This window comes from Emys orbicularis, chromosome 1, assembly GCF_028017835.1.
Source record: "Emys orbicularis isolate rEmyOrb1 chromosome 1, rEmyOrb1.hap1, whole genome shotgun sequence".
NCBI classification, from domain to species: domain Eukaryota; kingdom Metazoa; phylum Chordata; order Testudines; family Emydidae; genus Emys; species Emys orbicularis.
Window position 1 is genome coordinate 8,652,454 of NC_088683.1, and position 26,843 is coordinate 8,679,296.

At 49.1% G+C, this 26,843-nt stretch overlaps 2 protein-coding genes across 2 annotated transcripts in view; one reads left to right on the forward strand and one right to left on the reverse strand.

Moving 5' to 3' along the window:
- The window catches only part of FBH1 (F-box DNA helicase 1), a 41,168-nt gene extending 39,102 nt beyond the window's left edge, over positions 1 to 2,066 (reverse strand). The window contains exon 1 of the mRNA XM_065399092.1: positions 1,967 to 2,066. Within this exon, the coding sequence (XP_065255164.1) occupies position 1,967 (1 nt within the window). The 5' untranslated portion in view covers positions 1,968 to 2,066. The remainder of the gene's footprint in view (positions 1 to 1,966) is intronic.
- A 1,409-nt stretch (positions 2,067 to 3,475) lies between these two features.
- ANKRD16 (ankyrin repeat domain 16) lies at positions 3,476 to 25,007 on the forward strand. The gene is made up of 8 exons (XM_065423155.1): positions 3,476 to 3,528; positions 4,075 to 4,429; positions 8,684 to 8,904; positions 15,166 to 15,208; positions 16,468 to 16,576; positions 18,805 to 18,966; positions 22,641 to 22,719; positions 24,810 to 25,007. Exons 2-8 carry the CDS (start codon positions 4,092 to 4,094, stop codon positions 24,968 to 24,970), a joined length of 1,113 nt encoding a protein of 370 aa, XP_065279227.1. The 5' UTR covers positions 3,476 to 3,528; positions 4,075 to 4,091; the 3' UTR covers positions 24,971 to 25,007.
- The last annotated feature ends 1,836 nt before the right edge of the window (positions 25,008 to 26,843 follow it).

Genomic DNA, 26,843 nt, shown 5'->3' on the forward strand with positions numbered 1-26,843 from the left:
ATAGCATTTTTGCTTTAATGGTTGAAAATCTTAAAGATCCCCATGCTATCACAGCTCAGTGGTTTGAGCATTGGCCTGCTAAAGCCAGGATTCTGAGCTCAATCCTCGAGGGGACCATTTAGGGATCTGGGGCAAAAATCTGTCTGGGGATTGGTTCTGCTTTGAGCAGGGGGTTGGACTAGATGACCTCCTGAGGTCCCTTCCCACCCTGATACTTTAAAAAAAAACAAAAACTGAATCAAGCCCCCCACCTTGGGAACACTATCCAGGACATTAATTCTCCAATGCAGCACCAAGGCTCCTATAAGCATTATCTATTCTACATGCCTACAGCCCCCCCGTCCCCAAAGCAGACCCCACCCCTGGGTACTATCCCTGCCCTCAATGTAGACCCCTCCAACTCCATCCCAGCCCCCAGTACAGACCCCTCCATCCCCAGGCCCTATCCCTGCCCCCACTTCAATGCAGACCCCAATCCCTGCCCCCAATGCAGACCCCTCCACCCTGATCTCTTCCCCCAGTATAAACCCCTCCCATTCCAGGCCCTATCCCTGCCCCCACCCCAATGCAGACGCCGATCTCTGCCCCCAGTGCAGACCCCTCCCATTCCAGGCCCCATCCCTGCCCCCACCCCAATGCAGACCCCGATCCCTGCCCCCAATGCAGATCCCTCCAGCCTGATCTCTGCCCCCAGTGCAGACCCCTCCCATTCCAGGCCCTATCCCTGCCCCCACCCCAATGCAGACCCCGATCCCTGCCCCCAATGCAGACCCCTCCCATTCCAGGCCCTATCCCTGCCCCCACCCCAATGCAGACCCCGATCCCTGCCCCCAATGCAGACCCCTCCACCCCAATCCCTGCCCCAATACAGACCCCTCCCATTCCAGGCCCTATCCCTGCCCCCACCCCAGTGCAGACCCCGATCCCTGTCCCCAATGCAGATCCCTCCAGCCTGGTATCTGCCCCCAATACAGACCCCTCCCATTCCAGGCCCTATCCCTGCCCCCACCCCAATGCAGACCCCGATCCCTGCCCCCAATGCAGATCCCTCCAGCCTGATATCTGCCCCCAATACAGACCCCTCCCATTCCAGGCCCTATCCCTGCCCCCACCCCAATACAGACCCCGATCCCTGCCCCCAATGCAGACCCCTCCACCCCGATCCCTGCCCCCAATGCAGACCCCTCCCATTCCAGGACCTATCCCTGCCCCCACCCCAGTGCAGACCCCGATCCCTGCCCCCAATGCAGATCCCTCCAGCCTGGTATCTGCCCCCAATACAGACCCCTCCCATTCCAGGCCCTATCCCTGCCCCCACCCCAATGCAGACCCCGATCCCTGCCCCCAATGCAGATCCCTCCAGCCTGGTATCTGCCCCCAATACAGACCCCTCCCATTCCAGGCCCTATCCCTGCCCCCACCCCAATGCAGACCCCGATCCCTGCCCCCAATGCAGATCCCTCCAGCCTGGTATCTGCCCCCAGTGCAGACCCCTCCCATTCCAGGCCCTATCCCTACCCCCCACCCCAATCCCTGCCCCAATACAGACCCCTCCCATTCCAGGCCCTATCCCTGCCCCCACCCCAATGCAGACCCCGATCCCTGCCCCCAATGCAGACCCCTCCACCCCAATCCCTGCCCCAATACAGACCCCTCCCATTCCAGGCCCTATCCCTGCCCCCACCCCAATGCAGACCCCGATCCCTGCCCCCAATACAGACCCCTCCCATTCCAGGCCCTATCCCTGCCCCCACCCCAATGCAGACCCCGATCCCTGCCCCCAATGCAGACCCCTCCACCCCAATCCCTGCCCCAATACAGACCCCTCCCATTCCAGGCCCTATCCCTGCCCCCACCCCAATGCAGACCCCGATCCCTGCCCCCAGTGCAGACCCCTCCCATTCCAGGCCCTAGCCCCGCCCCCGGACAGAGTGTCCGAGCCCCGCCCGAGCCGAACCAGCCTCACTCTGGTCCCGCCGGCGTTCGGAGCCTGCCGGGGCCGCTCGGCTTCCCGACTCCGAAATCCTGCTCGCGTTACCACCCTGGCTTCCCGGGATCCCGCTCCCGGCCTCCGCCTGACTGACTCCGCCGCGCGCCAATCAGAGAGCGTGCGGCCTCACCCCCATCCAATGAGACTCGTCCTGGCTCAGTGAGGGGCGGGACGCGGCCAAGGGACGAGCGAAAACGTTCCCAGAGTTTGTTTACTTCACCCCCTGCCGCCCACCGCCGTGTCCAGTTTAACCTTCGCGGGGGGCGTCACGCTGGGGCTGCCGGTAACATCAACAGCCCCGCCCGCAGGCCACACGCCGTGATGTCATCGCAACGTCACCCGTATTTGTGACGTCATGCTGATGTCATGTGGCGGTGTCAGGCTGCGCCATGGCGGCCTCGCGCTGGGGTGACGTCACCCTGCAGCGGGGTGGGGGTGGGGCGCGTCACCACGGCAAAGCCCCAGGGACCTGAAACGTCTGTGTAAATAACGCCCCTCAGGCGGGTGGGGCCGGGTCACACGATGTGCCAGGGCCCGAACGTCTCTCGACGGGCTGCTGCCCCGCTCAGACAGAACACCCCCCCCCCAGCATTCGGGGGGCAGCCTGGTCAGAAGGGGCAATCGAGGGCAATGGGCTGAAGGTGCTGGCGCCGGGAAGCAATGGCCTCTCTCCTGTCACCGCCGTACATTGTGGGGGGCGTTAGGCTCCCATCGGACGCGGCCAGCAGTGGCCGTTGGGGGAAGCCGGGTGCCAGACTAGTCCAGCCGGTAATAATAATACCTCGCTCTTTTCCAGCGCGTCTCATCAGTAGATCTCCCAGCACTTTACAAAAGAGGTTGGTATCCCCATTTTACAGATGCAGAAACCAAGGAACAAATTAGTGAAGTGACTTGCCCATCATCACCCATCTGGCTACCAGCAAGGCAGGGACTTGAACTAAGGTCTCCAAAGTCCACAGTTGCTAGGGTGACCATATTTCCCAAAGAGAAAACGGGACGCCCTGAGCTGCTCGCCCGAGGGCCTCATCCAACCCCTGCTCAATGCTGTTGTCCGTCGCTGGAACCCTGCGGGGCCCCCCTCAGCAGGCTGTTGCCTGTTGCTGGAACCCTGCCAGCCCCCTCCCCCACATGCTGGAACTGTCTGCCCCCCCCCCCCAGGAGGGGCTGGCATCTCTTTCCCCTTCCCCCCCACCGCACGTTCCACCACACCGCACTTTTTTGACAAAAGTGGGGATTTGTCCCATTTGCTCTTGCCAACTGATCAAGTTGGCAAGAGCAAACAGGACAAATGCCTCCTTTTGGGAAAAAAAAGTTGAGAGGACCAGGACAGGGCTTAAAAAAGGGACTATCCTGGCCAAAATGGGACATATGGTCCCCCTACCAGTTGCAGCTCTACCCACTAGCCTAAAATAAAGTGTCAGGGCAAACACTGTTTGTCCACAAGAAGAAGACAGCTTGTGTAAGGGGAAGGAATTCAGTGCAGCACCGCCCTGCAGCAACAGCTATAGAAGCCGTCAGTGGACTCTGGTGTGTCCGATGTGAGCTTTTAATCATTTTAATGTGACACATGCAAGTAGCTTGGGTCTTTTTCATTTTGTATAGCTGATCCCACAAGCTTTTTTAGCTTTGTTAAGATGATAATTTTATGGCTGAGTGTTGAAAAACCTGGTATTAAATAATAACTGCTGTCTTTATGCATAAGATCCAATACTGACTTATTTACTGCATCTTCAGTTCAGGTATGGGAGGGAGCATTTTTATTTATAAAAGCTTTTTTTATGACACTGATTGTAAGAATTTCTTATCCACTTAAGTTTCCCTGCCCACTTAGGAACCTCCACTTGCTCACAAACATACACCGTCTCTCGATATTTTCCTGTGGACATTTTAACCCGGTGATGTCAGATATCAGAGACTTGCCACCTTTGATTCATTTGGTGGGAGACACCTTTATTTTGGATTTATATTAAGACTGTTTTTATGATAATAGATTTTCCAATTAGCCTTTAAAATCTCATCATTCATTTTATTTTGAACTCTCTCTGTCCCAAACCTGCTTGTTGTTGTTTGTTTTAATGTCTTAGGAGCCACACGTTTCTCTATGGCTGAAGCAGAAAATCAGAAACAACTTCTCAGGCTGATTCAAGAAGGCAGACTAGACCTTTTCAAAGAGGAGTTGCAGAGAGACAAGGAAATGGGCAAGGAAGTGAGGCGGAAACACTATGGGAAATCTGGGGACACGCTACTGCACTATGTAGCCAGGCATGGTCACCTGAATGTTCTGACCCATTTAGTAGAAGCCTTGGAAATGGACATCGAGATGTTTAATAATGACTACAAAAGGCCCCTCCACGAAGTAGCTTCCATGGGTCACAGGGACTGCGTGTTGTATCTGCTGGATAAAGGTGCAAGGATAGACTGCTTGAAAAAGGCAGACTGGTAAGTCACTGGCTTGTTTCACTGTAGGATCTGGCTAGTGTTTGAAATGTGTTTGTGGGGGGAGGGGGGAAAGCATTGTCTAATAGTTGGCACATAGGTCCAGTCTAATCCAGATCTCCCACTGACTCACTGAATGACCCCAGTCAAATCACTAACCTTCTTTTGCTTGTTTTTCTGCCTTTAAACTCTAGGGTGCCCAGATAAAAGAATGAGTGAATGAGAAACTCATGGGCAGATAATAATACCTACTTCTGAGTGGTATAGTGAGCCTTAATTAACTGATATTTGGAAAGCACTTACAATGGGTAGCACAATGGGGACCTGATAACACAAATAACGATATGGTAACACAAATAATAATAATATTCTCAGATGAAAATTGCTATATAAATGTAAAGTATTACTGCAAGGGAATGAAGCTGCATTATTCACCAAGGTGGTGGAGGGACAGGATTTCCATCACATGAGGCAGCAAAGAATTCTCAGTTAATATTTAAAGTTGAAATTAGAACATGAATAGGAGGCACTGACCTAATCCTTATCATTACAAATCATTAGTCAGTTTAGTACTCCTGACATTGACATAATAAGTGAGAGCAGGGGAAGAAGATACTTGTCTCACATAGCAAATCTAGATATGTTGATATCTTTATATTCCCATGGCACCTTTCATTCCTACAAATTCCAAAAGCAAGAATACATACTTGTATTCCCAGCCTCTGGCCCTGGAATGTAGTTGCATTGGGATTGAAGGTGCATACCAATCTGTGGCCTTATATATACTATGCATAGTTTAGCAAAGAGAAGATTAAATCTCTGCCTACTTGAGAATACATCTTGCTTTCTGTCAATGTCAAAGAGTTTTGTCCCATCTATGCTAGCAGTTAAATTGTTAAGTCATTGCTAATATCAGGCTAGTGCGGTAAAAAGATAAATGTAAGAAGTAGTATGGGAAAACTTCCTGAAAGTGAGATCTAGTATTCACTTTATTTATTTACCCAATTACTAAACTCTCTGGGTGCACAGATACTATTCATGCCACGCATGACAAAATTGGGGGGCAGGGAAAAGATTCACCCTTAACAGAAATATACATCCACTCACCCCATGCCCCAGTTTAAAACCAGAGACCTGATCGACACTTAAAATTTATACTGGGTAGCCGTGTTGGTCATGGTTGTGGAAAAACCATATCCCTCGTGACATAGCTATGCTAACCAAATGGTCAGTGTAGACGCAGCTATGCCGAAAGAAGAGTGCTTCTGTCAGCATTGTTAATGTTGTTTGGGGAGGGGCTGTTCCTACACCAGCAGAATTCCTGGTTTGGTCAGGGTACATTGCGTCTACAAGAGGGGCAATGCCAGCATAGGCTCTGTAGTGTAGATATAACCTGAGAAAATTGCTTAGACTCTTTATGCTGTGAAAATGGTGGAGGCCTCTTTGTTTGGGACTTTGAAAACAAGGCTAGACAAAGTTCTTCAGTCTGTATCATGAGGAACAATACAATACTGCCAGGAAGATGGAGCAGGTGATGTCTTTTTCCATCTCTAACTTGTGTGGTTCTTTACCTACCACTGGACACCACATGCAGCAGGGGGTATGGAAATAAGTGGAGAATTTTCAAGATTTTAGTCTAAGGGATTTTTTCCCTTCCTTTTGTTATACATTATGATTTATTATGCACCCATTCTTTAACAATAATGCTGATTGGCCTGTATTTGGTCAAAAGTTACTTACTTCACTCAAGCCAGTGTCACGTTATAGTCCCTTAAACTGGCATGTAGGCTGACAAAATCAGGTCAGTGAAGGTGCAGCTAAGGATGACTGTGTGGCAGCAGCCCAGCCAGCCAAGCGGCAGTCTTCTGCTGCAAATTGCATGCAATCTGAAGTAATCAGTCTTCCATGGAAGGAGCTGGGTACTGCAATGGTCTTGCCAGGACTAAGGCGCAGACCGTATATGACTATACAGCATGCCCTCTGAGATGCCAGACTGCTTGTAGCAGCTGTTAAAATAAAGACACCATGTGTGGCTCCCTAATGGCATCAAAGAGGAGGTGAGATTGTAAAACGAAAGAGAAACATTCTAAGGATGAAGAGAGAGAGACAACCTCCAGGGTGTCTGCCGTAGATTGAATTGAAGAAATCTCTCAAGAATAAATAGGTTATAATCCCATCCTGGGAATAAAAGGGAGAGGATTTAGTGGAGGGTTGTTCAGACTTGTCAATTCTTCATTATGTTAGTGTTTATACGGTCCAATTAGACTGAATTTAACACCTCATTGAGCTGAATGTGGTGCTGCCTGGTAGGGATGGCACCTTTGCTGCTGCTGTTTGTCTGGAGACATGTTAGTGCAGCAGAGGATTAGTTTAGGTTGTAAACTGCTTGGGGACAGGGACTGCGTCTTTTGATCTGCTTAGAGCACACGAGAATGCTCAAAAAGTACCCACTGCAAGGGTGAAAGAAATACTAGGAGACTGCAAATGTAGGTCCTGACCCTGTAATCACTAGGCACGCTTGCATGTGAATAGTGCCATTGAAGTCAATGGGATTACTCACATGTGTAAATTAAACATGTGCATAAGTGAGTGCAAGAATCAGATGCTAATCAGGCGGTGCCCAAAGTGTGTCCTGATACTCAAATGTGGACTGTGGCAGCGGGGTGAAGCCACAGCTGATCAAATGTAGTTTATTGCAGTTAAATTAAAAAATGGGCGATACCATCAAATCAAATATTATTACAGTTGTATGCACTTATTTTACCTACATATAAAAGGAGGGTCTTGCTGTTAGGACGTCAGACTGGGTGTCAAGCTAGGTGGGTTCTGTTCCTGACTCTGCCAGACTTGCTATGGCCTTCAGCAAGACACATTGTATCTCAGTTACCCCATCTGTAAAATGAGAATAATAATTCTTTACTTCTCTACTGGACATAAGTGTGGTCGTTAATGCTTATGAGGGATGCTGAGATTCTCAGATGGAGGGATCACAATATTAAGTACAGGTAGTCATTACTTTTATTATATAGACCAATTGGGCGTGGTCCTCAAGGCCTTAGGAAGATGCCAATGCGATCCATAGTCTTAGCAAGTTTTCACACCACAATGTAACGAGAACAGTCTTGAATGTTTAAAAAAAAAAATTGTATGAAGCATCACACTTGTGCTGATTGCCCCGCATAAGTATCTCACTGTGAGGCTAGCGCATATTGACTTGGAAAAGGGGTTTGTCCAATTTGTGATTTGTTATCTACAGTCCCACCTGTCGATGCTGATGAAGGGAATGGGACAGTAGGGGGTAAAAAGTACTGATCTGACCAGCTGCAGCTACAACAGAAAATCTCAAGTACACATTGCCTTTCTTTTCTCTGTTGTTTTAGTGGAAAACAAGAGCGTGTTGTTATGCCAATATGCACATAAAATTGATTGGTTGCTTGTGATGAGAAGATTTTCCAGTGTCAGCCCTTTGGCTCTTTCTCCGGTTATTCTGCTGTAGCAATGTTTAAACTGGTTTAAACTCACTTGGGCCCAAGTGGTACAGCCAGCCAGGGTGCACAGTGAACAAACTAAGTGAGAAAATGGTGCTCTAGAATCTGTCGTGAGTTCGTATGCTGCACCTGTATAGGCATGTTGATGATCAGCGAAACCATCCACATGTGGCATTGGGGGATAGAATCCCGGACTTCGATTTCAAAAGCACCTCGATCGCTTGAACTAAAGGAGATCTCCCCTAGCTTGTAGTGGCTTTAGTAGGTCATCTGTCCTGTCTGTAGGCTGGCTGCAAGAGGATAAGATGATAACACCGCGTTTACTAGGTCCACACTGGCTGGCCAAACTGTCATAGAATCACAGGCCAGAAGGGAAACACTAGATCAGCCAGTCTGACCTGCTGTATGTCACAGGCCACCAACACCATCCAGCACCCTCAAACTAAACCAACAACCAAAATGAGACCAAAATATTGCAGCCCACAAGAGACTAGACTGTTTCATGCCATAGGCAGAGAACAGGAGGGACCTGCTGGAGGCCCCTGCAAATGCCAGGGAAATGATTGAATGAGGTATACCCAGATAATCCTGGCAAGTAACCTGTACCCACACGCTGTGCTAGAACCCTCTTTGGCCACAGCCAACCTTAAATCTTGCTTCAAACTCAGTTGTTACAGCAATGGAGTCTGGATCGTAACGGGCTAGCTGTGGAGCAGCTGGTGGTATAATGAGGATGCATTGTGTATTTATTCTCCCTTCTCTTTTTGAGGACTCCTCTCATGATGGCTTGCACCAGGAAGAACCTGGAGGTGATTAAAGATCTCATTGAGCATGGAGCAAACCCGTTGTTAAAGAACAAAGATGGCTGGAATTGCTTCCATATAGCAAGTCGAGAGGGTGATCCCCAGATCATCCAGTACTTGCTCACTGTGTCTCCGAGCAGCTGGAACACAGAAAGCAAAATAAAGAGAACTCCTCTGCACACGGCAGGTATGGACCCTACTTCTAATGGCCCCAGAAGAGTTTGTGTCATTCAGGGATTAGAAGCGCATAAGGCTATAATTTTTATCACTTGCAGTTGCCCCTAAAACAGCAGTTTTGATTTGTGCCTGTGTGAAGGGTGATAATGTATTCCTGCTAGGGGTATGAATAATCAGTGTTGGGGCTGTTACTAAACTGGGAGCATACTTGGATTAGCATGCAGGCCTGATTCTCCACTGCCTTGCATGTTATATAGTCCTTTTACACCTGTGCAAAGTGTGCCTTATATTCTAATAACATTAGTCATGTGCATGGTAGGGAGTGGGGTTTAGTGATCGGATCCTCATTCTCTCACTCGCTGTCCCTTAACAGTTTTGTGCCACAGTTTAACAATCTGTGAGTGGGAATAATACTTACCAGGCCTCACATGAGTACTTTGAGGATTAATTAACTAAGTGCCCCAAAATTTTATTAAGCAACAGAGGGTCCTGTGGCACCTTTAAGACTAACAGAAGTATTGGGAGCATAAGCTTTCGTGGGTAAGAACCTCACTTCTTCAGATGCAAGTAATGGAAATCTCCAGAGGCAGGTATAAATCAGTATGGAGATAACGAGGTTAGTTCAATCAGGGAGGGTGAGGTGCTCTGCTAGCAGTTGAGGTGTGAACACCAAGGGAGGAGAAACTGCTTCTGTAGTTGGATAGCCATTCACAGTCTTTGTTTAATCCTGATCTGATGGTGTCAAATTTGCAAATGAACTGGAGCTCAGCAGTTTCTCTTTGGAGTCTGGTCCTGAAGTTTTTTTGCTGTAAGATGGCTACCTTAACATCTGCTATTGTGTGGCCAGGGAGGTTGAAGTGTTCTCCTACAGGTTTTTGTATATTGCCATTCCTGATATCTGACTTGTGTCCATTTATCCTCTTGCGTAGTGACTGTCCAGTTTGGCCAATGTACATAGCAGAGGGGCATTGCTGGCATATGATGGCATATATAACATTGGTGGACATGCAGGTGAATGAGCCGGTGATGTTGTAGCTGATCTGGTTAGGTCCTGTGATGGTGTTGCTGGTGTAGATATGTGGGCAGAGTTGGCATCGAGGTTTGTTGCATGGGTTGGTTCCTGAGTTAGAGTTGTTATGGTGCGGTGCGTGGTTGCTGGTGAGAATATGCTTAAGGTTGGCGGGTTGTCTGTGGGCGAGGACTGGCCTGCCTCCCAAGGTCTGTGAAAGTGAGGGATCATTGTCCAGGATGGGTTGTAGATCACTGAGGATGCGTTGGAGAGGTTTAAGCTGAGGACTGTAGGTGATGGCCAGTGGAGTTCTGTTGGTTTCTTTTTGGGGCCTGTCTTGTAGCAGGAGGCTTCTGGGTACACGTCTGGCTCTGTTGATTTGTTTCTTTATTTCCTTGTGTGGGTATCGTAGTTTTGAGAATGCTTGGTGAAGATCTTGTAGGTGTTGGTCTCTATCTGAGGGGTTGGAGCAGATGCGATTGTACCTCAGTGCTTGGCTGTGGTAAAGGTAGCCATCTTACAGGAAAAAAACTTCAGGACCAGACTCCAAAGAGAAACTGCTGAGCTCCAGTTCATTTGCAAATTTGACACCATCAGATCAGGATTAAACAAAGACTGTGAATGGCTATCCAACTACAGAAGCAGTTTCTCCTCCCTTGGTGTTCACACCTCAACTGCTAGCAGAGCACCTCACCCTCCCTGATTGAACTAACCTCGTTATCTCCATACTGATTTATACCTGCCTCTGGAGATTTCCATTACTTGCATCTGAAGAAGTGAGGTTCTTACCCACGAAAGCTTATGCTCCCAATACTTCTGTTAGTCTTAAAGGTGCCACAGGACCCTCTGTTGCTTTTTACAGATTCAGACTAACACGGCTACCCCTCTGATACTTAAAATTTTATTAATGCAGAGTTAAGGTTGCCTGGCTGTGTCTTGTGCCCTTCCAGAACACTGAGTTCAGTTACATTCAGACCTCTGAAAACCAAGAAATGAACAGTTAAGGTTCACATCACCGCCACAACACAACCTTTATTCTGCCCCTCTGGAGCTGGCAATAGCCCCTGGGAATGGGTCAGTAAGGATGGTGCAAAACTTAACAAACAGCGAAGGGAAATGGTGGATTTTCCATCTCTTGCAGTCTTCAAGTCAAGCCTTTCTGGAAGATGCTAGAATCAAACACAAGGTATTAGATGCAACACAGCAGTAACTGTATGGAATTCTCTGACATATGTTATATAGGAGGTCAGGCTAGTTAATAGTCCCTCTGGCCTTAAAATGTATGAGTCTATAATAAGTAGATATGAGGAAGGACTAAGAGAACATGCCATCATTGTTTGTGTTGTGTTCCATAGATTGGAATTCCAGCATTTAATGTGCAAGAGCTGCAGCTGCGTTCACTGTGTGAGATGTACTGAATGATAGAGGGACCAGTTAGAATAGCTTGGCAGAGCTGTGACTGCAGTATGACAAAAGGCCACGTGTACCTTCTGGTATCAAGTATACCTTATTTCAGTGCTGAGCTCTGTAGGCTGTGTCAGTAGCAGTACATAGGGGTCTTCTTGCCGTGGGGACTGTCAGCAGGGTGGTGGTCTCTTGGGCTTAGCGAGGGGCGAGTGAAGGCCATGTATCAGAAGGAATCCTCAAGGCAAGGGTAAAGGGGTGGTAACATTTATCAAGTCTAGGGTCGTTTGTGGGGAGTGGGTCCGTGTTTGAGTGTAGGCCCAGGTGTAGTATAGGTAGCTCCAGTTTGCGACACTTGATCTAAACCTGAGTTTTGCTTTAGCGAAGAGAAAGTGTTAGTTAGACTTTGTCCAACAGTGCTCACATGCTCTGTTCTCAGTGTTCTGCAGAGTGCTACTGTGTGCTATGGGTGCACTGGATCATCACTCAAAGAGAGCAGACAGCGTAAGGTTGCCTTGTGGGGGTGGCATCCACCTTCTGTACTTCCTGGATTTCTGAAGTTTGTTTGCTTTCCTTTAACTCTTCATTTCCTGGCTTTCAGAGGTTTGAATGCAGCTGAACTAAATATTCTTGAATCTCACGAGGCACCACTGGGTGACCATAACTCTGCTCCTTGCCACTCCATGCCCCTGGTAAGCTTGGCAGGGGCGTGGGGAGGTGGGAAGATGGTGTGGCTGTCAAGAGTGCACATACCAGCTGGAGGCAGGAGAGGGGGGCAGGAGAATGGAAATGCAGATCTGGGCCTGGTGTATGGGGAATGAGCTCTCATGTCCTGCAGCATAACAGACTCAGGTGTGAAATCGCCCATTCATCTCAATGAGATGTTGTCAGCTGAATGAGACCATCCCGTAGGAGATGAATTTAGCCTGTTACAATAACTCCTTACCCTGGTCTCAGCACTGTGTCGGAGGCATCTTCGAGCCTGCCTGTTCTCAGCTCCCAAGCATAATCTCAGTGCTGTGTGTATGTGCCTGTTCCATGCACCGAACATGCCTGTTCCCAGGTCCCCATCCTGGTCTCAGCACTGCGGGGGCATGTTTTGAATGGGGGACAGAAATAGGGTGTGTGGCTATGGGGAGGTTGGGGAGGGGACAGAGTTGAAAGCCCCACATCCCCTATTGTATAGTTCTGGCCCCTCCTCCTTTCCTCCCTACACTCCCCTGCACTGCTCTGCCCTCCCTTTACCCCTAGAAGCGGCAGCACTGGGGGAAGGGTGAGCCTCCAGCCCCTTCCCCACTGCTGGAGGCAGCCTGGGGAAATGGGGTGCTCTGCTTCCTCTAGATCTCAGCTCACATTGGGGGGCAGAGAGAGTGGCTCCGTCCCCCCCCCCAAAGAAGCAGGGCCCTGTAGATACTGGTTCACACATGGGGGTGCCCAGCTCTCCCCAGGGCTGGGGGTTGCTGCTGCCCCAAGCCCCCCTCCCATTTGTGTGAGGTGCATTCCCATTTGGCACCCAGCTGTCGTCCTGAGAGATTTGGGTGTGAATGGGAGACATCACCTACCTACCCCACCACCACCCCGCTCAGCAAGGACAAGAGTAACGCCTAGATACCCAAATTAGCTGTCAGGATTATGCTGAGCTCTGAAGACACACGTAACAAAAAGATAGTCTCTGCCCCAAAGAATTTGCAATCTGAGTATAAGTCAAGACAATGGGTGGGTACCACAAAAGACAGGGAGCTCATTGTGACTGATCAGTGCTATAAACTGTGGCCACAACACACCAGCTTCATTGTTCGACTGTTGCTATTACAGGGTTGCCAACTTCCACAATTTTATCATGACCCTAGTGATTTTGGGGGTGAAAACACAGCAAAAGGCGCCAACTCGTGAATTATTCAGAATGGCTGCCATCTCCTATAATTGTCAGTGGGGCTGAGCTTTGAAGCCAGCAAGACGGCCGCTATTTCCCTACGGTCTATCTGCACGTGGAAGGAGGCTACCTTAATAAAGTTGGCTGCCACCTCCCACTGTTTCCAATGAGATAGAAGCCGTGCCCACAGGCAGAATGGCTGCCACAGTATGGCCCAGAGGGCTGGATAGAAGAACACAGGGACTGTGAGGACCAGCAGAGAGACTGTGAAGGGTGGGCGAGGAGAATGATGAGGAGCAGGGGGCAGATTTAGGGGTTGCAGATGAATGGGATGCAGGGGAAGGCTGAGAAGGGAGTTGCAGGGAGGGGGCAGGAGGAAGGCTGCGGGGAGTGCAGAGGAGTGGGAGGAGCAAAGGAGTATGAGGGGCAGGAGGGAGGCTGAGGGGGTGGAGAGAACAGTGATGGGGCAGGAGATGGAGGGGATTCAGTGGCAGCTCCCCAGCTTGGGGATGATGATGGAGATAGTAAAGGGAAGTCCTGTTCCAGCAGCCAGGGGAAGGCAGTGTTGCCACCTCTCGCAAACTGATCATGTCACAGGATTTGGGTGCCTGCAGGATAAACTGTTGCAGTGACATGAGAAACTCTGCTGATCTTATGATTTTCAGGGCTGGGCACGGGGGCAGAGCTCTGTGAGGGGACCTTGGGGCTAAGGACACAGACCTGCCATGCCACTGAGCCTTGCCTTCACGGCCCTACAGCAGTGAGAGAGTCCTAGGGCAGCTGGAGGTGCGAGATGGGAAGTCAGGGAAGTCGCGCTGCTAGGTCTCAGGTAGCGAGGTCCCAGGGTAGCGGGAGGCAGGGAAGTGCTGCTGCTGTATCTAGACAGAAGACAGTAATAGGAAATGGATGGCAGTTCCCCTGTCCTAGGGATGAGACAGAAGTCTCCATCTGGGCAGCCAGGGAAAGGTGTTCATTTTTTGGGAGCATTAGAGGTTGACTTTTCAACCCGAAATTGTCACACACATATTGGCAGGGGAATAGAGGGAAATTAAAAAGTTAAAAGACAGACTAAAAACCTCATTATTTTTTTTTTCAATTTTGTGATTTTTGAGGGTCTGACTCATAATTTTTCATCTCTTGAGATTGGCAATGCTGCTATTAAAGCTAAGACTATCACTTGTGTGCAACATATGCTGAGAGCCCTTCTTCAACTGCAGTTCTGTGTTTGGTTGTGGGACCAAAACATTTACGGTGTTGTCCTGCTTAATCAAAATGAGTAAATAACCTGATATTAGCAGCTGTGAGTTTGGTTTTATTATATGAAGGTGGCCTACAAAGGAAAAAAATAGGGTTCCTCCCCCATTTTGCTGCAATATCATGTATTAAGAAGGCCAGAGAGGATTTTACATTTGCAATTCAGATCCCTTTTACCATGGGGTTTTTTCCCCAGGAGACTCGATGACTGGAGATGTGCTAAGTGCATGTTCCTAGCATGCCTGTTCTCAGCTCCCAATAGTCAGTGTGTTGTACATGGCACAGTACCAAACATGTCCAGCTGAATTATCAAGGAAGCAAAACCTGAGCAACTGAGAGTGGAAGGGAATATTTTCCAGATTTCTTAAAACTCTTTGTTCTGTGCTAGTCTTGCTTAGCACCTATTTAACTTAAAGGCCTAACAAGGTGGGAGAAAAAAATCTGTTTGTTAAGATTCAAAACACAGACACACACTTCAGTTCAGGGCAAACAAAGCTTCCACTTCACTTCTCTCTCCTGTTTTGTCTGGAGAGTCCTTGGAGGACATAGAGACGGTTGGATATTCCTGATACGTCTCACATAAAAATAACAAGCAGTAAAAGGTTTTAATTAAGAATCTTTCAGGGCTTCTTTATACATCACAAATAAGCCCAAAGGGGCACAGACCCACTTATTTTGCCTTTGTAGGTGGGAGGAAACATGAATTACCATCCACTTCCTCTCTCTCGCAGCAATGCACGGCTGTTTTGACGTAGTGAAAGCACTTCTTGAGCGGTAAGCAGGCTTCCTGTCCTAATTTTTTTGTGAAATTTAACCACCCCCACACACACACACACTCTTTCTCCCTTCCCTCCTCCCGGCCCACTCCCCCCTTCCATTTACAGCACATGGCCTGCTTGACTAAACAGACACCGGGAACATTGATGCCATTTAGAAATCCCAGCTGCACGTTTGTGAGCCCTGAGAACCTATCAATTGCCTCTCACTTTTCACAGCTGATTATGGTGATTTCAGATGTATTTACTCTCCGGATTGCCTCAGAATTCACTGTGACATAGGCCCCAATTACATAACCAGGCTGGGTCCTTAGGACAAGGAGAGAACCATCTGGGTTTAGTTTATCCCGAGTGTAATTCCTCTGGGTTTGACTGAGCCCAGCTACTGCATTTGCCTGCACCAGTGAGACCCACTGTGCCACAATGCAGGGGTTCACCCTGAGATGAGGGCACCACCTTCTTTCTTGCTTTCCGCCAGGGGTAGCTGTATTTTCTGCCTGGGGCTCCATAGAGTCCTGGCCGCGGAGAGTCTGCTGGGAAACTGCATTGAATCATTCTGGCCACACTTCCTTCCTGACCAGCGTTGCCCACTGTTGAAGCTGCACTTGGAAGAAGGGAGGCTATAGCCATCTCCATCCACAGCCTCCCCAGTATCAGACTTCACACCCCTCCCAGCCCCACTAAACCCTGGTTTACAATTGGCATGGGGTGGATTTGACCCACTGTGTTGTCATTGGGCCAGATTCTCAGTTTTGACTCAGACTTTACTCAGGTTGAATTCCCATTCACTCCAGTGAGAGTTCTGCCTGAGTAAGGTCCTTGGGATTTGGCTCGCAATAATGATGTATGTAGCGCCATGTTTGGGGCAGTTCATCCCTGTGCCAGCCCATGGCCTGTGCGCCACTTATCTCCCACAGAAGTTCTATTCGGAGACTTTAAGTGTGATGTAAGTGGCGCATAGACCTTCTGCCCCTCTTATGCCTGGGGGAGAAATTCACCCTGCAGGAATTGAGCCAAACAGTTCCCTGTCCCAAAGAGCTCAGGGTCACTCTAAAGACACATGCCAGCACCCAATACGATACAACATAGGACAAAGAGAGAGGGGCAGGTGGTCATTTTAGCTGGAATGCCTCACGTACAGATCTAAAGCCTTCTGGTCAAATACCATGAGACACTCCAGCTACTGTGCACTGCTCCAACAACACAAAGCAGCCCGAGCGCACCAGTCTCAAGCACGTGTTTTATGATCTTTCCAAGGTGCCCATATGAACCTGACAGCAGGGACAAATGCGGAGTGACTCCCTTTATGGATGCGATACAGAACGGGCACATCGACATAGCCCAGCTGCTTCTAGAAAAGCATAAGGTATGGTGACAAGAGACCCACATTGCCTTTTCTCCAGGTTCCGGATACAAAACGCCACCCACCAAAGAGAACAATATTAGCTCTTGTACTTGTATGGAGCCATATCTGGAGGACTTTACTCAGGCAAACTCCCACTGAAGCTAACACAAGGACTGAGTAAAAAGTGAGTGGTGTGGCTAATGATGGTGATTCCACTAAAGACCAGAATGTGTGCCCATGACTCCCACGGGTGAGCTGCTACCAAGTTATCATTGGCTCAGTGGGGCTACTCATGAGTAGCAAGAAGGCCTTCACAGCCTGATGATCAATACTTAGGCCCAGATTCCCCAAGGTATGTAAGCACCTAACAACCAATGATTTCAGTGGACACTAGGTGCCTAAGTACCTTTGTGAATCCGGGCCTTAGAGCTTTACCTCTTCAGAATGATTTGTATAAATACTTGCTAGGTAACCGACCATCACAAACACTCCTGTGACATAGGGATGCAAGTCTCATCCCCGTTTTACAGATGGGGAAACTGAGGCACAGAGTGGGTAAAGTGACTTACTTGCCCAAAGCTACAGAAGGAGCTGGTGTCAAAGCCGAGATTAAAACCCAGGCATTCCTGGCTCTCTAGCCTATGCTTAGACCATACATGTAGAGTTTCTTCTGGCAGTAGATTTCTGAGGACCAGTAGATTTCCTGCTGTGGCTGTGTAGGAAGTGAACTTTCCCTACCTATAACAGCTATAGCTCCCAGTATTGCTTCCCAATGACCTCTGATTTCCTTCTAAAACAGAGGTGGGCAAACTACAGCCTGTGGGCGACATCCAGCCCGCGGGACCGTCCTGCCCAGCCCTTAAGCTCCCAGCCGGGGAGGCTAGCCTCCGGCCCCTCCCCTGCTGTCCTCCCTCTCCCGCAGCCATGCCACCGCGCAGGCAGCGCTCTGGGCAGCAGGGTTGTGCGCTCCTGCCGAGCAGCGCGGCAGCGTGTCTGGCTCCGGCTGGGTGGCGCAGCTGCCAGACATGCTGCTCTGAGCAGCATGGTAAGGGAGCAGGGGGGTTGGATAAGGGGCGGGAGGTTCGGGGGGGGGCAGTCAGGGGACAGAGCAGGGGGCAGTTGGATGGGGCAGAGGTTCTGGGGGGCGGTCAGGGGACGGGGAACGGGGTGGCTTGCAGCAGAATCACTTGATTAGCCAGACAGCCCAATTGGCTGGAGGAACCAACAGATGTGCTCTTAAGCCCAGCAGCAGCATTAGGCCAATGGCTGCTCAGTGCACATGCCTGCAAGCTGTGATCGCTCCTGTGCCAGCCCTGCTCTAGTCCTTGACTCTGACTTCTAGTTCTTGATTGCCACTGCTCCCACCACTAGGCCTGACTGCTGCTGCTCGAGCCATTGGGCCTAACCACACACATTCTGGTCCGTGACAGCATTAATGCATTTTGCATTCTTTTTACTTGCCTTCTGGTCTTCAAAATTTTCTATGCTTACCATCAAAGCTAAAAACATACTTGTGTTTTAAATGAAAGCTGTTCACATGACTCCAGAAGCTGGGGTTTTAAGAAAAATACTAAATATAGGCACAAGACTTGCTATAAAATTGTGAGACCTGGCAGCACCGAAAAGTGGAATGTTTGTTTGTCTTAAACTGGTTCAACTGAAATTTAATGAAAAGAAATAATGGAACAGTATGATTATGATTAAGTATAACACACATGCCTCATGAGAATTGGGGCTCCTTGTACAAACACATTTGCAAATCCAAATTTGACTTGACAGTGTCCCTTTACATGTTGGGACCAGATTCCATTGATTTGCTAGATGTTGATCAAAATATCAGCATACTGTGAAATGATGACCTTGTTGTAGCTAGACTACTGTGTTGCATGCATTTGGAAAGACAATGGGCCTGTACTGGTTTTATAAAGGTGTAGCTTTATTGATGTCAATAAAGTTTCTCCTGATTTACACCAGGGGAAAGGAGAACTGGGCCCAAAAGCCTTTGCTAATCATTTCCAAAGCTTGGTAAATGAGCTGATGCAACTGTACACACACAGGTTTTATACCAGCATTACGTAATCCTGCTGGACTAGGGTGAGTAATTTTTTTGATGGCCGATTAAAATATCATGTGTTTTCATTATTGTCATTGTCATGGCAATGGCCGGACATGTCGTTTGTACACAAGTTGGCAATCGTTCATGGCAATTTGGCAAAGCTGTTCATGGTTCCTTATTTCCCACCCGCTAGGCCTGTTATACAGCTGCAGATGCAGTAGGTGCTCAGCCGTTGCACCAGGCAGCAGTCACGGCCCAGGACGAAGCCATCCGCTTCCTTGTCTCTGATCTCGGTGCCAATGTCAATGAGAGAGCAACGTCAATCCAACTCACGGCGCTACATTACGCAGCCAAGGTTTGTTTCCTTTCCATTGCTCCCTGTGCAATGCGGCTGTAAGCTGACACCCCATCATCTCTCTTATGGCATATGTCAGCGTGGGCTTTGCCCTGAGTGCCATCTGAAGCCTGGCTCAGTTAGCACCGTGCAGAATGGTACAACTTCTGCCATGGGTGGCGGGAGAAACCCCCCTTTGGGGAAGCTAGCCCCCTGGGCCCACTCCTTCCACCCGAGGGCCCCCGCCCGCCCGCCAGAGCCCCGAGCACCCTCCCTTCCTTCCCCACCGGCTGGAACTGAATCCCCACTGGCTTCAGGGGAGAGGGGGAGCGAGGGCGGGGCCTCAGGACAGAGCATGGGCGGGGCCACGGCCTTCAATACCTTCTGCCCATGACTTCTGCCATATACAGGAGTTGCCCTGTACACACCATAGGAGTTGCCCCACCAATCTATTGTCTGCAGGGGTCTGTACTGATGTCTGCTAGCTGAAGGGAGCCAATGGGAGCAGTAGCACCTCTCAAGACCAAGAGTCAGCAGGGCTGACCTTTGGCATGTATGTTTGCTTGAGGTTCCCCTTGGTCATGGACTGATTCAGCAGCTTAATTTGCCAATTCACCAGTAGTTGGAGTGGAGATGGAAGTAACCCAGGGCTTGAATTTCCTCCTTATCCTCTTCCTGCCTCCCTAGCAGTTTAGGACCATGCACTAGCAAGTTATTAGTGCAATTATCAATTTCAGACCGTAGCACGGTACCCTACTGAAACAGCCACAGTGGTGAGAGGGGAAGCCCTTTATGCTAATAGGTTGGGTTAGATTCTGGCCAGACCCTGGGCAGGTGTACAAGGTCTGAGAGGCGACAAGGAGCTTCCCACACTCCCATTTGTGCCCCTTGCACAGGGGCTGTCTTGAATTCCAATAAAGATCTAGAGTGTCCTCTCCTTCCTACTACACCTCTGTGCCCCGAGGAGATGAAAAGAGGGAAGGATGGCCAGGTTGTGGATGGGCTATGGCTCTTTGCCCACCCTCCCTACATCAACCAGCAGTGCTGGCTGAACACAGAGGATTGGTCATACTGTACTAAGAGTGGTGGCATTGTTGCTTCACCATTGTGTTCTACCCAGGAGCCCGGAGGCTGTCATCTGGAATCCCTCCTGGGGGCTCAGGAAGTACAGCCCTGCTGCATCCCTTCTATTATTGTGTGTGTTTGCAGCAGCCCCCAGGATGTGCCAAGTGCTTTCTAGCCACACAAAGAGGGATGGTCCCTGCCTGGAGGAGCTCACAGGCTCAGGAACTCCAGCACGCAGCTTTGAGGGCACAGTCTAGAGGCTTTATCCTTCTTTTACAACTGCATCAATGGCACTTACGGAGACGAGTAACCTTATTCTCCTCTATCCCGTCCCATCCCATCGCCTCCATGGCAGGGTGGCTCCCACATAGGAGGTCTTTCTCCCAGCTTATCCGCCTTATTCACTGAGAAATTATGTTGAAAGCCCTCTTGGCTGCCAGGGGTGCATTTCATAGCATGTGTTTGTGGGGGGTGAATGTAAATGTGCTTTGGAAAAGATCCCTGCTCTGCCATGGCAAACAGCTACACCGTCTGATCTGCAAAAAGGTTTGATGGTTTTTTCTTCCTCTCTGAGAATCGGTGTCACTTGCACTGTGCAGCATAATTTGCTTTAGGGTTTTTTTTTTTTTTGCATTTATAAATACATTAAAATCAAATTATGCTTTCAACTCAATTTGCTGCTAAGGCCGTTATAGCTAAGCCATCTGCTAGCTCACGACTTTTATTGCTGTCGGTGGTGTGTGCATGCAGTAATGCACAGGGTGCTGTGAACAGGGGGAATATGCAGCTTATACAGTAAATGGGAAAGGGGAGGGGAGGTACAAATACGAGCTATCCACATTCCTGCTGCAGAACAAAGCCTAATTAGCAGGGGGTGAGGAAGAAACAGCCAAATCAGATGCATTATTTAGGGGAAATGCGAGGGTTAAATTTTCCTCTGAAGCATCCAAAATTGGCTACAGCCAGAGAGAAGATCCAGGACTCGATGGATCATTAGTCCATGTCACTGAGGCAATCTCTGTGTTCTTCTAAGATTCTACAAATATCATAGAAATCCTTTGGAAAATGCCAGTGCCCTACGGGCTAATGCAAATAGATAGCAAATCCAGCTCAGTTGGAAGCTATTAATAAGACATAGGTCTCTGATCTAAAACGCACACACCCACTAGTGGCAATCCTAGACTTCTGTAGTAATCAGACCAGATTTCCAGTATGGGAGAAAACAGGTTCCTAATGAAGCCTAATCCTTTTAACAAATCATCAGCTGCCAGTGTTTGTATTGTTAACAGTAAATCAGGATTCTAGGGCTGATGGGCCAGCAGAGGATAAAAGCAATTTGATTCAGGCCTGGTCTACAATTTAGGTTGACATAGCTATGGCACTAAGGGGTATGAAAAATCCATAGACCTGAGCACCATAGCAATGCCGCCCTGACCCACAGTGTAAACACAGCTAAGTTGATGGAAGGATGCTACTGTATATCTAGCTACCATTGCTCATGGAGGTAGTGTTCCTACGGTGACAGAAAAGCCCCTTCTGTCCCTGTAGGCTGGGGCTGTGCTATGGGGCTGTGCAGCTGTAGTTAGGGTGACCAGATGTCCCGATAGGGACAGTCCCGATATTTGGGGCTTTTTCTTATATAGGCTCCTATTATCCCCCACCCCCGTCCTGATTTTTCACACTTGCTATCTGGTCACCCTAGCTGTAGTCCCTGTAGTGTAGACATGGCCTTGGTCATTTGGTCATAGTGATGGTTGGAGGGGAAAGGGAAGAGCAGCTGACACCTTAAATGCACTAACATGCTAACAAGAAGCCTCTTTAGGCCTTGTCACTAGGGGTCATTCTACATGAGCTCTCCTGCCTTTGCTAGCATGGCCCTTTGCTAGCATGTACTGGTGATAGAGCAACAGTGGGAAAATTCTTTAAAATCCTCAGAGCAGACACAGCCTTTCAGTCCTGGAGCCTTTGAATTCCACTTGGCATGCCAGTTGAACGCTATTGAATAACAGGACTGGTGGCATTTAGAGGCGCCAGGATCCTGGTGTATTTTGCAGGAGGATCGTCCAGGATTCACCATTGCCCTGCTATGGTCTCCCGGCACTGCTGTGGCAGCACAAAGGGACAGTGAATATAGCTTATCTGCTAGTGGAGGATTCCTCCTGCATAGGGAGAATTGCTGAGTGGCGTAGAGCTGTCCTAATAGCTCTGTATCTGTGTGGGAGATGTTCCTGGGGAAGAGGCGATGTGGCAGGAACACAGCTGTGCTTTGGCAATCTCTGGCTGCTCTTGGGGATATTGGCAGCCAAGTACAACTTACTGCTGCTCTAAGATATGCCAGGGGCTGAGGCAGACCCTGGTTGGCCCCAGGATCAGGGAGCCGCAGCCCCCACCTCTCTGCTCCTTGACTGGACACAAGAATCTGCACCCGTATCTATAGCTCTCCACAGGTTTGCCAGTTTGCTTATGGTGGTGCTCATTGGCCATATAGCAAGCTCTTATAAACATTGCTTTACAGAGGAATTTTTCTATTCCCAGTCCTATAGGTTATATTAGGCTCACAAATGAAAGATTTAAAGGGCTGGTTCTGCTTAACAATCATGCAACAGATGTGTTTGTGCTTAAAAATGCAGGAAGGACATACAAGTACCATCCAAACGCTGTTGTCCCTCGGCGCTGATCTACATGCTAAAGACGGGAAAAGTCGATCTGGTAAGGCCCTCTGGTAGGTTGGTTGGTGGTTGTTTCTAGAGCATCAGTACTGCGGAGGGCAATTTAAAAACAGGTAAGAAGACAGGATCCCTGCCCCTGAAAGATCACAGCACAGTGTGTTTAATGCCTAATCTGCAACCAGTGCCAGATGTATGACTTGTAAATGAATAGTAAGTGGAATTTGGATGCAAAGCTAGTCACCGCAGTAATTGCATTGAGTTGGCAATGTCACCTGTGCACAATAATAAACGAGTCACCCTTCGGATTAGTGTTTCTAAAAATGAAATGGTTTTCAACGCAGCCAAAACTGGCAACTCATGGCTTCTCCGGAGTGATCAGGTTGGTCTAAATACTTGTTTTTAGAATCATCATGAACAGTCCCCTAATCAGCCAGTCAATCAGTCAGTCTCTTTCTCTCTCCCACATATGCTCTCTCTCCCAGTCTACACATAGATCAGGTGTGTTCAGACTCTGTTACACTCACCTGCCCGGGTTACAGTGCAAGTGGTTCTGGTCACCTGTACAGCAGCATTTTTTCCTCCATGACCTTGAGTCAGCCACTCTTGTTCATCCACTCCCTGATGCCTTACTGTATTAGTATCGGCGCGTTCTGGCTTAATCTGGACCTCTGTCCCACACTGCCTCAGCTGTTCGTGCTAGTGACAGAGGATTGTGGGTGTCTGTCATGTACTTTGGGGTATCCTCCTGTACAGAGAGCTGTGAGGTGCTGAGTGTCTCTTGCAAGATGCTGAACATCCTCAACTCCCAGTTGATTTGAGAGCAAGTGGAAGGTTCTTGGCGTCTAGCAGTATTGGGCCAAGAAAGGAGGCAGGCAGACTGGCTAACCTAGCTATCTGGACAAAGTGCAGACAGGACCTCCTACCAGTACAACAGCCATGCTAGAACCCAGTTAAAGCCCGCTCAACACGCTGCAGGCTTGCTACTCTGCAAGACTGACACATAGTCAGAGCGATCCCTTGGGTTTGGCGAATCGGGGTGACTGCTCCGGCCCCCACGCTTCAGTGTGCGTGTGGGGGGGGCGCTAGGCTGGCCCAGGGGGGTGGGGTTAGGGGTGCGTGGGGGGCCAGGCCGGCCCGGGGGGAGGAGTTAGGGGCTCGGGGGGTTAATGGGGGTCCTGGTGCCTGCAGCAGGGGTCGGGCCCACACTCACCAGCAGGAAGTGCGCATTGTATTTATTTTTCTTGTTTGGCCGCTGTTGCACCGGCCGCCAGCGTCCTAACACGAGCGCCAGGCTGACCCCATCCATTGCCCTTCTGCCCTGAAGCCCTCCCTTTTCTGGGACCCCCCAGCACAGGGGGCCCCCTCACCTCTAGCACAGGTGCCACCCTGTGACTCTCCGTCGTCCCTCGTCACCCAGCACTAGTGTCCCCTCCTCACACCAGATTTCACCTGTATAAAAAATGTTAAGGGGGGCCCATACAGGCTGATTTGTCCCAGGCCCCGCAAACCTCTCCCCCCCCCCACACACACACACATTACATTGTATGGTTAGGGACTGTGTGCCAGATCTGCAACTGATCCTACCTCTGCATAGCTCCACTGAAATCAATGGAGCATCTAGCCATCAATGTACACCGGAGCTGATCCTGTGTGTTCCATTCTAGCCCCACACACAGTACAAATCTTTTCTTTCCTTGCCAAGACTCACTGGGCCAGATTCTGTAGGTTGCTGGGGCCAGTCTCCTGTTAAAGTGGCAGCCATCGATGGAAGGATCTTGGATTGTCCTTCCTGCTAGTGACATTGTACAGTGATTAGGCGGATGGTGCTTTATTTGAACGTGGCAGCTCCTTACTGTGCAAAACAAACGGAAACATTCTTATTTCATTTCCCACCGCCGTTGTTTGCCTCCATAATGGACACAGCAGTGCAGTTTCAAGGTCCACCACTGCAGACTGCAGGGCACTGATTGCATGTGATAATTGAAAAAGGAATTAAAGTCATTGTTCACCCGTGGCCAGTTTTTCCTGGATTAATTCCCTTTGCTGGGAGTCTGACATTTGCGTTGCATATGAAATACAAATCCCTGTTTGCGGATTTCATTTCCATGTCAATGTCCTGTCTCCTTACAGCCCTGCACATGGCCTGTGCGGGCCAGCACGCGGCCTGTGCGTGGCTTCTCCTGCGGGCTGGATTGCAGGACTCCCTGGACGACACTGGAACATTTGCACGGCAGCTTGCCAAGAAACCGGACGTCCTACAGCTTTTCAAGGGAATAAATGTTAGCACATGAAACTGACAGAGGAGAGAATAAAAGTTTGTTTTCAGCATCACTGTTTTGTGTCGTGCCAGATAGAACTATTAACAAAGGGCCAAATCCTGAGGGCCTGACTCAGGCAAAGACAATGGGAGTTGTGCTGAGTAAGGACTGAGTAAAAGAGCTCATTGGAAATATAGTAGGAATAAAGCTACATACGAATGTCTCATATTAAATAGATTTTGACCCAAGGGTATAATGGGGATAATACACTCCATCGGATGGGACTTACAGACACTTGTATAGTGCTCCATCATCATAGGATCTCTACCAGTCCCCACACCAGCTATTTGGTTGCTGGGTTGGTTCGCACACACTTAGGCCTGGTCTACACTAGGAAATTAACAACAAGGAGTCTGGTGGCACCTTAAAGACTAACAGCTATGCATCTGAAGAAGTGAGGTTTTTACCCACGAAAGCGTATGCCCAAATAAATCTGTTAGTCTTTAAGGTGCCACCAGACTCCTTGTTGTTTTTGTAGATACAGACTAACACGGCTACCCCCTGATACTAGGAAATTAGGTCAGGATAACTATGTCACTCAGGGATTTGAAAAATCCACATCCCTGAGTAACGCCGTTAAACCGACCTAACCCCTGGTGTAGCCAGCGCTCCCACCGACCTAGCTACTGTCTCTTGGGGAGGTGGAGTACCTACGCTGACAGGAGAACCCCTGCCGTCGGTGTTGGTAGCAGCTTCATTGAAGCGCTACAGTGGCACCACTGCAGTGTTTTAAGTGTAGACAAGTCCTAAGTATCTCTTTATCTGTCTGTACTGCGCAGAGGGGTCCACATCTTAACTGGGGCCTTTGGACATCACTGTAATATAAATGTTTAATAGTAATAGTGCTACAATTGGATGGCTGTTCGATGGCCTGTATGAAATGAGCTGGTGGGACCTGGCCAATTTCTGGTGGGACAGCACAAAACCACTGCCACAATTGGCAGCTGTTACAGAGAGGCCAAGGGTGGCAGAGAACCAATTACCCTTTCCCCTAAGAAATGATCCCCCTCAACCATCTAGCTCAGGATGGAAGAACATTGGTGAGTAGCATGGGGAAGCTTGCACAGCCTCTGCCCGTGTGATATGCTTTCTGTGGAGCAGGGGCCTGAGCCAAAGCCCGTTGAAGTCAACAGAAACATTGAAGACTTCCACTGGCCTCTGCATCAGGCTCAAAGAGAGAAATACATTATCCAAGACATGCATTCATAGATTCCAAGGCCAGAAGGGACCATTGTGATCCTCTGATCTGACCGCCTGTATAACATAGGCCCTTACAACATTTGCAAAATAATTCCTAGAGCAGATCTTTTAGAAAACATCCAATCCCGATTTAAAAATTGTCAGGAATGGCGAATCCACCACGACCCTTGCAGTCAATCTGACACTTCTCACCACCATTAAGAAATCCTCCTCTTTGAAGTATTCAGGAAATAAGCTGTATGCTTAACACTCTCCTTGTAAGCTTCTGACAGTTTGGGATAGTCATAAACGCTAGAGCTACAGTAGTTTAGATTTTATATTTTTTGTTTTTAAAGCCTGTAAAACACACTCATTCTGGAATTAAATAGGAAGCATCAGAGCAGATGCTGTCTAATTTCATGGGGGGGGGAGGATGGGTATAAATGCACATCCCAATTTCATGTGTAACCCTTCTGCCAGGTGGAGTTGGTACCAACAAAGGCCGATTTCAATGCCTAAGGGATTCTCTTAACAACAGAAAATAGAACCGGCTTGAGCCCTCACCCAGTAATCTGGGAAAACCAAACACCACCCTTGGGCACCTCTAAGAACAATACTTCCCCTCTCACAAGCACTGAGGCTTTGTCTTCACTACCCGCCGATCCGG

Bases quoted from the DNA above. Each gene is read 5' to 3' on its own strand.
- ANKRD16 (XM_065423155.1), top strand. From the start codon at position 4,092: ATGGCTGAAGCAGAAAATCAGAAACAACTTCTCAGGCTGATTCAAGAA. The intron at 8,905-15,165 runs GTATGGACCCTA...TCTCTCTCGCAG, and splicing joins AACTCCTCTGCACACGGCAG to CAATGCACGGCTGTTTTGAC. The intron at 16,577-18,804 runs GTATGGTGACAA...CCCACCCGCTAG, and splicing joins TGCTTCTAGAAAAGCATAAG to GCCTGTTATACAGCTGCAGA.